Here is a 17,392-nt window from a genome sequence, read left to right as displayed (position 1 = left end):
TAGAAATTAAGCTACATTCCCTTCTCCAACTCTGAAACACATTCTCTCTCTCTTTATCTCTCACTCTAAAAAATCCTCTCCCAAATTAAGGATGGCAGAAATAGCTTCGGCGTTTCTCCCAGTGGTGTTCCAAATCACAGCAGGTTTTCTTGTAGAAGAGCTGAGATTGCAGCACAATCTCCAAAGTGAGGTTCAACTTCTCAAAAGAAATGTCAGCATGATTATCGCAACTCTCAATGACGCTAAGATGAATCCCTCGCAACGTCTCAAGCTTTGGCTGGATGAACTGAGGGATGTTGGGTATCACGCCATAGATTTACTTGACGAGCACAACACTGAACTCCAACGCCGGAAATTGGTCCATGCTGCTGAGGTACTTATTGCAAGAATTTATATTAAAGATATTAATAATAATTTTCTTTTTGAAAAAAAGAATTATTATTCAACAATTTAAATGAAGTTGCAACGAAAATAAAACAAATAATAAGAAAGAGAGAGCGATAACATAATTTTATTATAACTATTCACTATTCAAAATGTACAACTCAACAACATTTTTACTAATCCGAATAACACAATTTTCACACTAATATGAAAATTAATATTTTTTCTCTATTATGATATACTAATTCCAAATTTCGCTATTCTAGCTCCCATCTAAACATACAAGAATAGGAAAAACTCTCTCTAAGTTGTACATGCAATCGTACAATCCCCAGTAATGCAAATTCATTGTCGTCTCATTGAGTAGTATGTATTGGATTTATTTTATGCAGAACCATACTGCATATATAAACCCTAGATATGCCATGATCCTCTAGTGAACTCTAATATGAAATTTAAAGTTACCTTCATCCGTAGCCATGGTCTTCCAGGGATGCACAATCATCGTTGATCACCAAAAGCATTTCCTTTCCAAGTAATCACTCTCAAGTCCGATGGAGAGAGCAAGAGAGGCGGCAGCGGCAACGTTCTCTTCCGTACAAAGAGAGACACCCGATTCAAGTTCTGAACTAAAAATCCTCTCCTTAACCACTCTATATCAATCTCTGTTCTTTCTATTTTTGAGAGAGAGAGAGAGTAAGATGAGAGCCGTAGTTAATTAAAATGGTACAGATTCATGTATATATATTCATGCATACACCCTTTCAATTAATTATCAAAGAGCATTCAGACCCATATGCGCCTCTTTCTGATTAGGCGCCTTATCAATTAATTAATTAATTGATCAATTAATTAATTAATTGATCAATTAATTAATTAATTAATAATTAATTAATTGATTAATTAATTAATAATTAATTAATTGATTAATTAATTAATTAATCAATAATTAATTAATTAATTAATTAATTAATTAATCTTGTTTTTCTTATTGGATCTGTAGCGGGTCTGAATTCAGAACTTGCCTTATTGGGTATTTCTTTATTTACGGAACATTACCATATTTGATTGTGTTCCCCAGAGACCAATAACATAATTGTATTATTACCAAACTTTATATAATTTAGACCATCACTAAATCATAAAGTTGTTAATACGCATTCTACACATTAAAGACCCCACTTCTCATGACACATATTGAACCTGATAAATAATACTTAATTTGATCACTTCATAACGGGTCTAATTTTGACAGTCTATTATTCAATATATATTTATATTGCATATAAGCCCACATATGTTGTAATTAATTGAAATTAATTCCAACAATCTCCCACTTGGGCTATATGTATATCCAAATAATATATATTGATAAAACCTAATTGAGTACTCAAACTATGCTGTCATAGCCTTTTGTGTCATCAACCAATTCCGTTCATCAATCATATTCACAAGGACTTAAGCAGTATTCGTCTCATGAATCGAAACTAAACCAACATAAATCACAGTGTAAACATAACCGAATGACATGAATCATGAAGGGGATGTGTAGTTTGGAAATTACATGCAATGTGATCCACATGCCTATCTCCAATTTGGTCACTTTACCTTAATCTGATTTTGAGGTCAATCATAAATTCAGAGTACATAATAAACTAAATAACTGAAAACTGAATAACTGAAATCTGAATAACTGCATGACACATACTAATAACATAATATCATATAAAAGTTAACTGCATGATATCTGTAAAAGTATATCATATAAAACATAAAACATGATACATATAATACAAACTCCCACTAAATCTGACAATCCTCTTTAACATAGATACCCATATGAGTAACATGCTTGTGAAACTGTTTGAGTACTAATCCCTTAGTTAGTGGATCTGTCAGCATAGAAGCTGTACCAATATGCTCAATACTAATAAGTCCACTCTGAACTCTTTCCTTTACAACAAGAAACTTAATGTCAATATGTTTGGATTTTGACGAGCTTCTGTTGTTGTTGGAATACAGTACTGCTGAATTATTGTCACAATATATCTTGAGTGGTAACTTAATAGTATCCATAATACGTAGCCCAGTGATAAAATTTCTTAGCCATATTCTATGATTCGATGCCTTGAAACACGCAATGAATTCGGCTGCCATGGTGGAAGAAGCAATCATAGTCTGCTTTGCACTCCTCCAAGAAATGCTCCTCCAGCCAACATAAAAATATAACCAGATGTTGACTTCATGCTATCTACACAACCCGCAAAATCGAAAACAGTATATCCAATGACCTCAAGCTTGTCTGATCTCTGATATGTCAGCATATGATCCTTTGTTCTTTGCAAGTACCTAATTACCCTTTTGGCTGCTCTCCAATGATCCATACCAGGATTACTGAGATACCGGCCTAACATCCCTGTGATGTACGCAATATTCGGACGCGTACACACCTAAGCATACATCAGACTTCCTACTACCGAAGCATATGAAATCTGATGCATTTCTGATTTTTCGAGTTCTATCTTTGGATAATGATTGAGACTTAATTTGTCTCCTTTTGCAACAGGGGTATTTCTTGGTTTACAGTGTTACATGCTATATCACTTGAGAATTCTTTCGATATATGCCTTTTGTGAAAGCCCCAAAATACCCTTATTTCGATCTCTTTGTATTTTAAGGCCTAACACATATGATGCTTCACCAAGATCTTTCATATCAAAATGCCTGGAAAGAAATCTCTTAGTTTCACGCATCATGTTTATATCGTTACTGGCAAGCAATATGTCATCAACATATAAAACCAAAAACATAAACTTACTCCCACTGAACTTGTGATATATGCATTCATCCACCAAATTAGGCTCAAATCCAAATGAGACAATGACTTGATGAAATTTGAAATACCACTGTCGAGACGCTTGCTTGAGTCCATAGATGGATTTCTTTAATTTGCAAACCATTTGCTTTGGATCATCAGACTCAAAGTTAGGTGGTTGCACCATATAAATATTTTCATTAATGTCGCCATTGAGAAACACAATCTTAACATCCATATGGTGTAACTCAAGATAAAAATGTGCCACTAACGCCATGATAATTTTGAAGGAATCTTCCATAGACATAGGTGAGAAAGTTTCCGTAAAGTCAATGTCTTCTTTCTGTGTAAATCCCTTAGCAACAAGTCGTGCTTTATATCTTTCCACATTACCTTCTGAATTCCTCTTGATCTTAAATATCCATTTGCAATCAACAGGCTTTAGACCTTCAGGTAACGAGACGATATCCCAGACTTTGTTGTCATACATTGACTTCATTTCCTCATTCATGGCCTCGATCCATTTCTGAGAATTGACACTTTCCAAACCCTGACGGAGACTGAGAGGGTCATTCTTCATTATGCCAATGTCAAATTCATGTTCTTGAAGAAATGCAACATAATCATTAGATATTGCACTTCTTCTCTCTCTGGTGGACTGCCTTAAAGGCACTGTTTCTTGAAGTTCTTGAGTGGTATAGGTTCCTCTTCAACATCAACATTGTCTTGAACCATATTCTCTTCAATTTCTGGAGGTTCATACACTGCAGGCTGCAGGTTCATTCATAGTACGATCCTGAACCAATGAGTCTCCAGATATTCTTATTACAATCGGTACCATTGTTGGCGCCTCTTGTATATATAGGAGAATCTTGTTTCTCTTCAAAAACAATTTGATTTGTATTTCCCCCTTGAACCAAACATCCTCAAAGAACTTAACTGTATTTGTCTGGAAAATTGTTCTGTTAGTGGAATCAGAAAATGGTCCCCTAAAACTTTCAGGAACGGTCTTTTGCATGTCCCGGAGACACAAGTGATTTGACCTTCATCCACCGTGCATGTGCAGTTTGTTCCTTTTTCAGAACTAGTCGCAACATGCATAGTAGGTTTGGCCTCCTGCAATGCTGTGTCCAGGTCAAGGCACACAAGGATAATCTCAAGATTATATTTCCAATCCTTGTAATTAAAACCCATCAGCATCGGAATGCTATTGATGTCGGCTATAAGATAAGCAATTTTTATTTGCTGAAAAATATTCGCAAAGAACAAATCAAATAACCGAATAAAAATAAAAAAATCAAAATAAGGCATATTCCATCAACTTAGTATCTTCGAACAATAAGTGCTCTTTGGAGTCAGTTATTATTCTAAGATAAATAGGTGTAGTAATCGAATATAACAGTTCATTTGATGTCAATTAGTCAACCTTTGGGCCGATTAACTAATTACATCTAAAACTGAATGACTATTACATATTCATTACCACAAGAATACACATACAACACTTAATTATTGTCTTTCCTTTGGGCCAATCCAATAACCAAATATTATATGTATATTTTCTGTGTATAAATTGGCAAATGATTAACGCTGGTATGAGAGCTTATTTTGGCAAGATGATACATTTGTCAATCATTTTCCAAAATATTTCTCAATCTGAAGCCTTCATAATAATTTAATATTATCCGAATAAAAATTTATCAAAATTTGAATTAACCGAATTATTACTCTATTCTGGCCGGGTTCGGCCAGTATAATGTCTTACGGAAACCAAAATTTATTACACCTTTTATCTGGCCGAAAATTATACCTATGTTCTGGCCGAATAATTAACAACTCTGTTCTGGCTGAAATTCAATTGATTGGCCGAAAATCAATTATGCAGCGGAAACAAACAAAATAGTTTAATTAAAAAATTCGGTCAATCGAATCAATTTTGACTCTGATACGAAATCATGAAATCACTTAATGATTTCGAAATCTTTAAATATTTTCATTGGCTTGGCCTTTGATAAAAGTAATGCAAAACAGTTTTTTTTGACAAGAAAAAGTGGAAGTCTAGCTTCCAATTTTCATTAATCAGGGCACCAGTGGTGTCCAGTTTTTACATTTTCTGACTGAATTTAATTTGCATAATATAAAACAAGATGACAGTAAGTAAGAAGTAATGTAAATTTAGAATAAAGTAGAGGAATGTCTCCTATCCTTGTTTGCTGCATGCTCTATGAAAACCAATCCTTGAATTCGCTGATAATCTCCATTGCCAAATACGTTGGCAACTTGTTCTCATCTCTAAATATTCTCGCACACCTTTCCCTCCATATGACAAAACACAGTGTAACTTGTAGCCTCGCAATGTTTTTGTTGTTCCTGTTGAGTATACACTTCTTGTAGTGTCCTTGTTTGAATTCATCGCTTTCTTGTGTCAATATGATTGAATTAATTACCCTTCTGGTATATGGGCAGTGTGTGTACATATGCAATACAGATTCTTCTGCCTTCTTGCATAAGGTACATCTATTTGGTAAATTCCATCCCCTTCTTACCAGGTTGTCTACCGTCAGAATTTTATTCTGTAGCATCAACCAAGTAAATACAACAACTCTTGTGGGTGCCTTGAGCTTCCAGATTATGCTTATTATGTTTCTGATGAGAGGTTCTTGTTCCATTTTTTTATAGAATGAGCTAACCGTGAACGTTCCTTGTCCATTCCATCTCCACAGAGTGACATCCTCCTGGACTCCTTCATCTTCTCTGTTAATTACCTCCTGGTGGAGCGCTTGGAGCTGCTCTTCTGCTTCTTCAGTGAGCTGTGAGTTGAAATCTAGACTCCACCGGTTTTGTATTAGTGCTTGCCGTACTGTTAGATTTTTGTTGGATACCAGATCGTATAGATGTTTGTATCTGTCAGACAGGGGTCCATCTAGCCATTGATCTTTCCAGAAAGCCACATTTGAACCCTGATAGATCTTGAAGGAGATTGAAACTATCATGAACTGTGCCATTGGTCCCATGTTTTTCCAGAAAATGGTTGCTCCGTGATGTTCCCATGGTTTGATAGCTCCCTGGCAAGCTGGAACTATTTCCATCCATGCTGGTCTAGTTGTACTCATCCACTGGTACATGAATTTTGCCATTAATGCCTTGTTCATTGTTGATAGATTTTTAACCCCCATACCTCCTTGTTCTTTGGTCCTTGTGACCAGTTCCCATGCTGTGAGGCTCATGTACCTAGCCGCCTCCTGGTTTGCACCCTAATGCAAAACAGTTAGATCCGAATAAAACAGAGTTACGATATCGACCGGAAATTAAACAGAATTAGGCACAACACTTTGAAACCAAAAATTCAAGCTTTCGGTCAAAACAGAGTAACCCACAAGCCAAATTAAAAACAGAGTTACGCCTCTGACTTCAAACCAGAAATTTCAAATAATTAATTTCTGAAATTTTTAACAAAATCTATTTATGCAGAAATTAATCGGTTCAACTAGAGTAGGCTCTGATACCACTTATTGGATTTATTTTATGCAGAACCATACTGCATATATAAAATATGCCACAATCTTCTAGTAAACTCTAATATAAAATTTAAAGTTACCTTGATCCGTAGCCATAATCTTTCAGGGATGCACAATCACCAGAAGCCTTTCCTTTCCAAGTAATCACTCTCAAGTCCAATGAAGAGAGCAAGAGAGGTGGCAGCGGCAACGTTCTCTTCTGTACAAAGAGAGACACCCGATTCAAGTTCTGAACTGAAAATCCTCTCCTTAACCACTCTATATCAATCTATGATCTTTCTATTTTTGAGAGAGAGAGTAAGATGAGAGCCGTAGTTAATTAAAAGGGTACAGATTCATGTATAGATTCATGTATATATATTCATGCATACACCCTTTCAATTAATTATCAAAGAGCATTCAGACCCATATGCGCCTCTTTCTGATTAGGCGCCTTATCAATTAATTAATTAATTAATCTTGTTTTTCTCATTGGATTCATGTATTCATGCATACACCCTTTTAATTAATTATCAAAGAGCATTCAGACCCATATGCGCCTCTTTCTGATTAGGCGCCTTATCAATTAATTAATTAATCAATAATTAATTAATTGATTAATTAATTAATCCGGTTTTTCTTATTGGATCTGTAGCGGGTCTGAATTTAGAACTTGCCTTATTGGGTATTTCTTTATTTATGGAACATTGTCATATTTGATTGTCTTTTCCAGAGACTAATAGCATAATTGTATTATTACCAATTAAACTTTATATAATTTAGACCATCACTAAATCATAAAGTTGTTAATACGCATTTTACACATTAAGTGCCCCACTTCTCATGACACATATTGAACCCGATAAATAATACTTATTTTGATCACTTCATAACAGGTCTAATTTTGACAGTCTATTATTCAATATATATTTATATTTCATATAAGCCCACATATGTTGTATTGAAATTAATTCCAACAGTATACGCTCCTACTTTCTTTGACTGAAGAACTCTCCTGTTATGCTCCTTCCGGTGCTGACAATTAATGTTAAATTCCAAGTGATTGTTACTAAGGCCAATGTGCGTGTCCTATGCTTACCAAAAGGATGAGTATAACTTCAAAATTTATAAGATTGATTTCGAACGAAAAATCCAAACCATTAAAACTGATCTACTTCTCAAGTGATCTATTTACATGCGGAAATTTAAAATTTTCAAATTTATTTAGTATAAAGTCAAGCAATGAAAAAAATAAAGGGTTTTTTGAATGCATTTATTTTTGATCATTTTTTCACACTTAACTTTGCACTAAATGAATTTAAAATTTTCAAAATTTTGCATATACATGCATCACTTGTGAAGTAGATCGGTTTCACCTGTTGAATTTGATGTTTAATTGAAACCAATCGAATAAATTTTGAATTTATGCTCACCAAGCCCATTTGATGAGCATAGTACCCATTAGCTTTACTCTTATTTACATTTTGTTGGAGTCCAAAATAATTAAATTTAATTTGGACCTTTCTCAAATATACTTTCTTTTAATGGTCCAAATTAAATATACTTCTTAATATTATAACTACCTAACTATTGATGGTGATATACATGTATAATTCGTAATTTTGCATTTACTCGTGTATTATATGTAGTTGAAGTCTTGTTTTTCCTAACAAAGTAAAATCTTCATTGCAGCTACGTAATAATTTAGCCATTTTTAATCTCAAAAGGCTGATTTATCGGCATGACATATCCCACAAGATAAAAGAGCTTTCATCAAGGATGGAAGAAGTTTTTCAAAGGCATATCAACTTTGGTTTGAATGTCAATGAATCTTCTCCTATTAAGCTTGAGATAACCACTTCACTTCCTCCGACTCTCATTGTCGGGAGAGAGAATGAAAGGAGTGAGATATTAAGTAAGCTCATTCCATACAACAATGTGCAAGTGGGAATCTTGGCCATACATGGGTTGGGTAGAATTGGAAAAACAACACTAGCTCAACTCATTTACGAAGAATTAGAAAAAAAAGGGCATTTTAACACGACACTATGGGTCCATGTCTCGGATGAGTTTGATCTTGAAAAGGTGACCCGTTCAATTTTAGATTCAATGGATGAGGTGCCTGATGGCAAATCTAATTTGGATACTGTTCAAAAACTCATCCAAAAGAAGCTTAAAGGAAAGAGATATTTGCTTGTGTTGGATGATTATTGGAATGAGAATCCGCATGAGTGGGAAAAATTGCTTCGACCATTACACCAAGGAGCACCAGGAAGTGTGATTATTGTTACCACAACAAATAGTAAAGTTGCAGAATTGGTTTCCAAACCATTTCCTTCCTACCAACTTAAAAAATTATCAGAACAAGATTACTGCTCTTTAGTTTGTCATTATGCTTCCCACAATGAGCTAAATGCATGGGCAAAGCTAAATGCATTGAGTAGTGAGATTATGAAAAAATGTTGGGGAATGCCTGAGGAGGCAATTAGTTTAGGCTACCAACTTCGCCAAGAGCATGATGAAGAGAAATGGAATGAGATAATTGTAAAATGGGGTGAGGGGCATACATTTTCTGAAGAAAAAAATAGGTCTAAAAACTCTATGAGATTACACTACTCTCGGCTTCCATCATATCTAAAACCTTGTTTAGCATACTGCTCCATAATCCCCACAAGTCTACAGTTTGAAAAAGAATGGATAGTGCAATTATGGATGGCACAAAATTTCATTGCGAAGCAAAGTGAGCAAACCATCCAGGATATAGGCAATACTTATTTTGACTGGTTGGTAGCACAGTCTTTTTTCCAAAAAACATGGAACAGTCATAATAAAGACCGATATGAGTATTGCATTCCTGATATGGTTCATGAAGTTGTGCGACAAACCTCAGCTGGGGACTGTTGCATATTTGAGCTTGGCAAGTCTGATAAGCCAGCTGACTCTATCAGACATATTTCAATGGTCTTCACAAGAGAGCAGCTTTCATGTAACCCCAACCCTTTCACTGAAATCTATCACTGCAATGGCTTATACACACTCTTAGTAATAGGAGCTTTCTTAACTAATCATCCAATTAGTAATCCTTTGCTGTTACCCGATGATCTTCCGGATAGATTAGGAAGACTCCGAACTTTAGATCTAAGCTATTGTAGCCTTGGATCTTTACCACAGAATATTGGAAATCTGAAACATCTTCGATGCCTCCAACTCCGGAACTCAAACATCCAGGACCTCCCGGAATCGGTTGGTAACCTTTACAATCTTCAGACATTGGGCCTTAGGAATTGCTTTTCTCTAAGAAAATTGCCCAAGGACACGTGGTGTCTCCAGAAACTCTTACACCTCGATTTGCATGTAGATCATTTACTCCCAGATGTCATCCAAAAGTTGGAGTCTATGCCACCTTATATAGGGCTGCTAACTAATCTGCAGGTTCTATGCCGATTTGTAGTTAGCAGAATAAAGCATTGTGGTTTAAAAGAGTTAAAATACCTGAATAGCCTTCAAGGAGAGTTGTCAATCTCAAACTTGGATCTTGTCGAGAACTGTAAGGATGCTGCAGAAGCAAATTTACAAGGGAAGAGAAATATTAAAAGGTTGGAGTTCCTTTGGAAGGGGGATAAAGGGTTGCACAATCGTGGCAAAGAAAGAAACAGAACAAAACTGGTTTTAGAAAATTTGAAGCCAAGCAGTGGCATTAAAGATCTTAACATAGTGGGCTATACTGGAGGAGATTTTCCTTCTTGGTTAAAATCAGCATACTTATCTAACTTGCATGCAATTTCCCTATCTGATTGCACGAATTGCATTGAGCTCCCACCTCTTGGAAATTTACCTCGGCTAAAAGAAATTTATATAAAAGGAATTCATAGTGTGAAATCTATAGACTGCGATTTTTGCGGTAACAACCCAATATGTTTTCCATTTCTTAAGAAGCTAGTTTTTGAGAACATGACGAGTCTGAAGGAATGGACTGGACATGAAAATTGCGAATTGCCACATCTCAGTGAATTGGTTCTGAAGAACTGTGCCAACCTCCAAACACTAACTCACAACTTTCCCTCGCTAACAAAGCTGACAACAGAAAGCTTACCAGCATTCCTCGGCCTACGCAAATACCCTTCCCTTAAGTACCTAAAAGTAGAAGTTGTAAGTAGCAATTGGATTTGGGACTCATGGCGTTGCCTCTCTTCACTCCATTCCCTAACCCTTAGTCAGCTATCATGGGAGATCTTACCGCCTGGTTTACCAAAGATACTTGTTTCTTTACAAAATCTTGAAATAAGCAATTGTGAATATCTCACCATGCTGCCTGATGACTGGATACCTTCAGGTGTAACATATCTTTGTATCAGGAAGTGCCCAATGCTTCGTGAGTTGCCAAAGGGATTAAAAACTCTCAAAGTATTAGAAGATTTGGAGATTCAAGATTGTGAAAAACTTGAATTCTTGCCGGAACTTAGTAGTCTCAAATCCCTCACAAGGTTGGAGGTATCAGGTTGTCATTCATTTGTATTCCTCCCGAGTGAGGGGCTGCCAGATGCACTCCATTTTCTAAGCATCAGCAATTGCCCTTTATTTAGTAAGCAGTTTGAGGACTTGCAAAGCCCGGACCGGATAAAAATTAAGAATGTCTTTTCAGTATGGATCGATAAGAATCACTTTAATTCTGGTAGAACTCAAGGTATCTTCCATCATTATTTTTCTTTATTTTCTTTCTTCCATTGAGTTTCTTATTAGTAAATTCAAAGTCAAATTAGCAGTATGAATGTAATTGTTTGGTTTTATATGTTACTTCTCAGGAGAGAGCTCAACATGAAGAAAGGTAGGCCACTGCATAGGAGACGAGTCAATGCTACTTGGATAATGGTAACTTGATAAAATTTGAAAACAATGCTAGAACTATCCGATAATATAATTTCTATGGTTTGTCAGGTGTTATCATTCTTAACTTTGTAGCTCCAGTTACCATCTCTTCTCCTGTACAATTTTGCATCAGTATTGTAACATTTGGCCTTACAATAATTCAATTTCATGGAAGTTACAATAATTCAATTTCATTTGCAAATAATTAATTGAAACTTGCAGCATGTGTCGGTCACTTGCTCTTAATTGTACATCTCCTTTTTGTATGTTAAAATATGATCAAAATCAGAAAAGGACTTGCTTCTATGTTTTTTTCTCTTATTGATTACATTTTTTTTCTTACAAAAGAACTCTTAATTTTTGTTCTCTGTCCAGACCTGGACATTGAGGAGGTAGAGTAAAAGGGAAGAAATGCAAACAGCTCAGATAAGCCTGGCGACACACAAGAGGTGGAAGGAATTACGTGGGGTCATGACGTCACTGGTAAATGGCAAAGATCAGATGCAGCTTTGGCCACTTCTTTGCATCAAGGTCAGATTTAATGACATAAGCAAGGTGACTTTTCAATTTATTTATGTATGTGTATGACTAATTAATCTGAAGGAAAATGTTAATTTGTAGGGTACACATGAAGGGGAAGAGGCGAGGAAGGTGGGCTTGGATCAGTGGTATATTGAAATTTGCAAATATAATTGGACCATTCTGTGTGTTTAAAGCTTTTGAAGCTTTAAAAAACATTTGCATTTGGGAAACATTTGCTTTTGAAGCTTTTTCCTATGATAGATGCCTCTCTTTAAAATATGTGCAGTACTAGAACTTATACTTTTTGTTATTCATTTTTATTTTGATTTAATCAAATAGGTTCATACTCCTACAGCATTTTTTTTCTTGAAAATAAATGCAGTAGGAAATATACCAAATGTTTATTTCTTCTTGTTTGTAATGGGCTAGCAGTTAATTAATCAAGCTTTCCTATATCCATTTGAAAATTAATCAAATTCTTCTTGTATCTTAAATGCTTAATAATTTTTCGTGTGAGAGGTCTTTGGTTCCAAGTTTGGCTGGATTATTTGTGGATAAAGTGGGTGGTTGTAAAACTTCATATTTATCGAATAAAAGAAATTTATGGTATCTTAGATAATGTCTAAACATGATATGTACTTTTAATTAAAAGAAACAATTTTTGCGTGTCAATTCAGGTGGAGAGGAAATTTGGATGACACTGGTAATCCAATCATTTGAAGCCATTTCCGTCTCAAACGAACCCAAACCAGAACTCGAACCAAAACCAGAAACCCAACCATCAGCTCTTACCGGCTCCACCGATCAACCCACTGTAATCTACACTGAAAAACTCAGATCCATGGCCACCGTTCCAGCAGAATATGGCAATAACATAGCATCCACAGTATACGATACACTTTACAATGCTGGTACAGCAGTGGAACAGAAAATTTGAGGCGTTCCCCCCACAAAGGAAGTTGATACAGAAACAAACCGGGATGTTAGTCTGTTAGCCAAGATAAAGGGGTGTGTAAAAGAGTACATATCTGAGAAGCTGAAGCCGGGGGAGGAGGATGAGGCTTTGAGTGAGGTGATATCAGAGGCAGCTCAGGGGAGCAAGGAAGAGGTGAAAGTGACGAAGGAGGTGGCTACGGCTCAGACATTGGCTGGCGGTACACAAATGGTGGTGAAGATACGCGGGGCCGTGACATCAGTTGTTGGAGGAGGTGATGGATCCGATAGTACTACTGCAGCAAGTGATCTGCACCAAGAGAAAGGTACAGCTTTAGAAGCCTCTATGACTATCATGAGTTAATATATATATTTTTTTTATAAAATAGAAATGAAACATATTTTTGTTGTTTTTTGCAAGGTTCTAATGATCAGGCAGCTGAGCCAAGGATGCTGGAGTAATATAAGTTAGTAATAATTGATTGCTATATAATGAAACAATTTTTTTTTTTTTTTGTGTGTGTGTCATGCTTTTTAGTTACTATATATGTAAATAACATAAGAATCCTGGTGGATTTTGTTTCATCTCTTTGAAATCCTGTTATTGAAAGAAGTCTTTATGTACTTTTTTTTCTTCTCTTAATTCCGTGTATGATTTTCTCTGTGGCGGATTTGTATATTATTACAATTATAATGAGAAAAACATTTCATAAACCAACGGAAGCATAATATGACAAAATTACTTGTATAAAATTAAATAACACAGAACTCCCATGAATCACCCTTCTCTCCCATATTTTATTGATCAAAGAATATTTTGTTATGTTCTTACATGACACCAGTTAATCCTATTTAACATAAAGATTGAATCTTATTACATCTTCTAATTTTAGAATGTAAGGATAGATAATACAACAAATCAATTCCTAAACCATCTAAGGAATCCGCTAGGGAGAGAAGCTGCTGTATATCAATTTGTAATTGATTCTTTCATTCTTTGCTTGATCATATCAATTTGTTTCCCATGCTGAATATTTTGTTTCCCCTGATTCGGATCCCATGTGATTATTTCACATAATATTCACCGTTCTATTCAATTTTCTGCGCACATTTGGGGCTTAAAAAGCTTGTTCTAACTATAGATTTTTTAACTTAAGCCCTGTTTCATTTAACTGAAACAAGGTTAAGTTACAGTAAGTGCTAACTTTAGATAGAAATGATGATGACTGTGAGATGATGTTTGTATCTCTTTTTGTTTAATGCAAATGGGCATGTATAATATTGTCCTTTAAAAAAAAAAAAAAAAAAAAAAAAACTAAAGCGTTTGATCTGAAGTTGGCAGCCTTGTGACTTGGTCTATTTTGATAGCTAACAATACCTTATTTGAAGTTTTAAATAAGGTGCTACTTTCACAAAAAGTTTTGACTTCGTAGGGTTTCTCAATTTTTTAGCATGATCCTTGATTATTTGGCTGGTGCCAGTTGCCACTTTGTGCAACAAAAAATAACATACCAAAATTGTAGTTGATAATTAACATACCAAAATAATAGTAAATACATTCATCTGAGGAGTTAGGAGAGCTAGGACTTTGTAAATAAATTTTTGTTATTAATACAATTATTTGTGGAATCAAGCCTACTAGCCTTAAAAAAATGTAGTTGTTGCAACAAATTAAATTATGTATTTTTTTTTCTAACTTCTAAAAATTCTTCTGGCAAAAGACAACACTCTTAGATTCAAAATATGAATGAAGAGATTCTTTGTGGATATTCTAATTTAAAAAAACTAGATATCTATTTTTCTCTTTAAAAAAAAAAGTACCAATACCGTATCTTCAAAATGCCAATGCAAATCAATATTATGTAGCCTAACAAGTGGGCGTAAACAATTTCATGCAAATAATATATATATATATATATATATAGAGTACGGCTAACGCGCTTCCTCTAGCATATGGGCCGAAATGCTTCCGGTGGAAATTTGAAATTTCATAATCCAAAAAGTCGATCTGAACTGTTCATCTTCTTCTCCATATTAATATCTGCTTGGAGACCAAATTTTATATTTTTCTGAAATTTTTTACTATTTATTAAGCCACTTTGAAAATTGCTGATCCAACGGTGGCTTACCAAACAGTAAAAATCAGAAGCTACCGTTGGATCAGCGATTTTCAAAATGGCTTAATAAATAGTAAAAAATTTCAGAAAAATGTAAAATTTGGTCTCCAAGCAGATATTAATATGGAGAAGAAGATGAACGGTTCAGATCGACTTTTTGGATTTTGAAATTTCAAATTTCCACCGGAAACATTTCGGCCCATATGCTAGAGGAAGCGCGTTAGCCGTACTCTATATATATATATATATATATATATAGTAATGTTTTGTGAGTAGAACTAGGGTGTTCTTAAGCTCACCAAAGTGTTTGGTGAGCTTAATTCAAAAACCCATCAAATTGGTTTCAAATGATGAATCCGAATTGTTGAAATCCATCTATCTTACGAGTGATGCGTCTACATATGAAAATTTTAAACATTCAAATTAATTTAATATAAAGTCAAGCGGTAAAATAACATTCAAAAAATGAATGCACTAAAATTAATTTATTAACCTTCTCATTTTGACCGATTGACTTTATACTTAATTAATTTGAATGTTTAAATTTTTTGCATGTAGATGCATGACTCATAAGGTAGGTGGGTTCCAACAGTTCGGATTCGTCATTTGAAACCGATTTGATGAATTTTGGAGTTAAGCTCACCAAACACTTTGGTGAGCTTAAGAATACCCCAGTTCTACTATGTTTTGCAAAAGAATAATATACAGTGAAATGGAGCAAAACCAGTTTGATCCAGAAATGACTGAATTTTTTTTTTTGTGCTACTTGTGTTAATTAGCATTTTCGTTAAGTTTCTTTCTGTAATGTTATGTTTGAAATTATAAATTCGCATCATATTAGTAATATGAATAAATTATAGATCCGAACTTAATTAGAAAATATAATTCAAATTAAATACACATGTTTAACAAATAAAAATTTGTACTTAGTTTGAACTAAAAATTACTACAAAATTGTACTATAACATAACTAAGAAATAAAGTCTAAAAATAATTAAAGATAATAAGATGTACCTGATATTAGGGGTGTCAATGGCACCCTTTTACTCATTTACCCGACCCGTATCGTATCCGAAAACACGGATAAGGGTAAGATTTTTTTTCCGTTAGCTAATCGGGTTCGGATAAGGGTAATGATTTTTTTCCGTTATCTTATCCGTTTTTGTATAAGATAATTTTTAAAAATAAAATTATATATATAGATATATATTTGTATGAAGATGATACATGATACAATAAAATTTTGTATTTTATTAAATTTTCATAATAAAAATTAGTTGTATTCATTATTTTTTTTTATTTTGAAAAATATTTTATCGAAAGCACAAATCGAAATGTCAATAACACTTTTTTATCCGTTTACCCGACCCGTACCGTATTCGAAAAGATGGATAAGGGTAAAGATTTTTTTTCGTTGTCATAACGGGCACGGGTATAAAAATATCTCCACCCGACCCGTATCGTACCCGTTGACACCCATACCTGATATTATATTGGATGCGATAGAGAGAGGAGCTTTAAATTAATTATGCTCCAACTGGTACCAGCTGGATGCTCCTTGAAACATTCAATAACAATTCTTGTTGGAGGGGTGACCGTCCATTGAACTACAAAAAAAAGGGTAAACCAATGTATCCGAGGGACAGCTGAACGAGCAATTGCATATTACTTGTTAGGTTTCACTCAGAATATATGGGGGTGTCAATGAGTACAGATAAGATTTTTTTTGTAAATTTATTAAGTATGGGTACGGATAAGATTTCATTTCATTATCTAAATGAGTAAGGGTACAGTTTAAAGGTTTTGGAGTGGCAAATAACCAATTTTCTCTAAAAAGATACATATGTGAGGTACTAAATGCTTTGTTGTTGTTGTATTGTTAACATAATATGAAATTAACGTATTGGAAATTTTAAAATGTTTGCCATTAGGCAAATATATATTTTATATACAATATAATTTTAATTTAATTCCTTTTGCATGTGGCATAATTATTTTAAAATTTTAAATAATAAAGATTGGAAATTTTATAAAGCAAAGAAAAATAATTTTGTAATTTATAAGAATTCGGATGCCTTTTGGGCTTTTTGTAATTAATGAATTTGCACAACTTTCCAATAAGTCTCCAGCCTTAACTCTTATAAAACTAAAAGACAACACATGGAAACATGTGGCCTGATACGGAAATAAATCTGCTGTTATTTCAAAAGAATAACAGGAACATGTTATTCCGATCTCAACTGTTGATATTCGTTGAG

At 34.3% G+C, this 17,392-nt stretch overlaps 1 protein-coding gene across 2 annotated transcripts in view; it reads left to right on the top strand.

Moving 5' to 3' along the window:
• LOC144557432 (putative disease resistance protein RGA3) overlaps nt 1-17,392 on the top strand; it is a 28,422-nt gene continuing 11,030 nt past the window's right edge. The window contains exons 1-4 of one of the 2 annotated variants that reach the window (XM_078306000.1): nt 1-373; nt 8,389-11,380; nt 11,499-11,565; nt 11,938-12,077. In XM_078306000.1, the coding sequence (XP_078162126.1) occupies nt 92-373; nt 8,389-11,380; nt 11,499-11,515 (3,291 nt within the window). In that variant the 5' untranslated portion in view covers nt 1-91 and the 3' untranslated portion in view covers nt 11,516-11,565; nt 11,938-12,077. Of the gene's footprint in view, nt 374-8,388; nt 11,381-11,498; nt 11,566-11,937; nt 12,078-17,392 lie in introns of those variants that run through there. The other variant, XM_078305999.1, reaches the window with a different exon arrangement.

The sequence above is a fragment of the Carex rostrata genome, chromosome 7 (genome assembly GCF_964058835.1).
Source record: "Carex rostrata chromosome 7, lpCarRost1.2, whole genome shotgun sequence".
Lineage (NCBI taxonomy): Eukaryota > Viridiplantae > Streptophyta > Magnoliopsida > Poales > Cyperaceae > Carex > Carex rostrata.
Note: the sequence above shows the minus strand (reverse complement) of the source record. Positions and strands in the feature narration are given on the sequence as shown.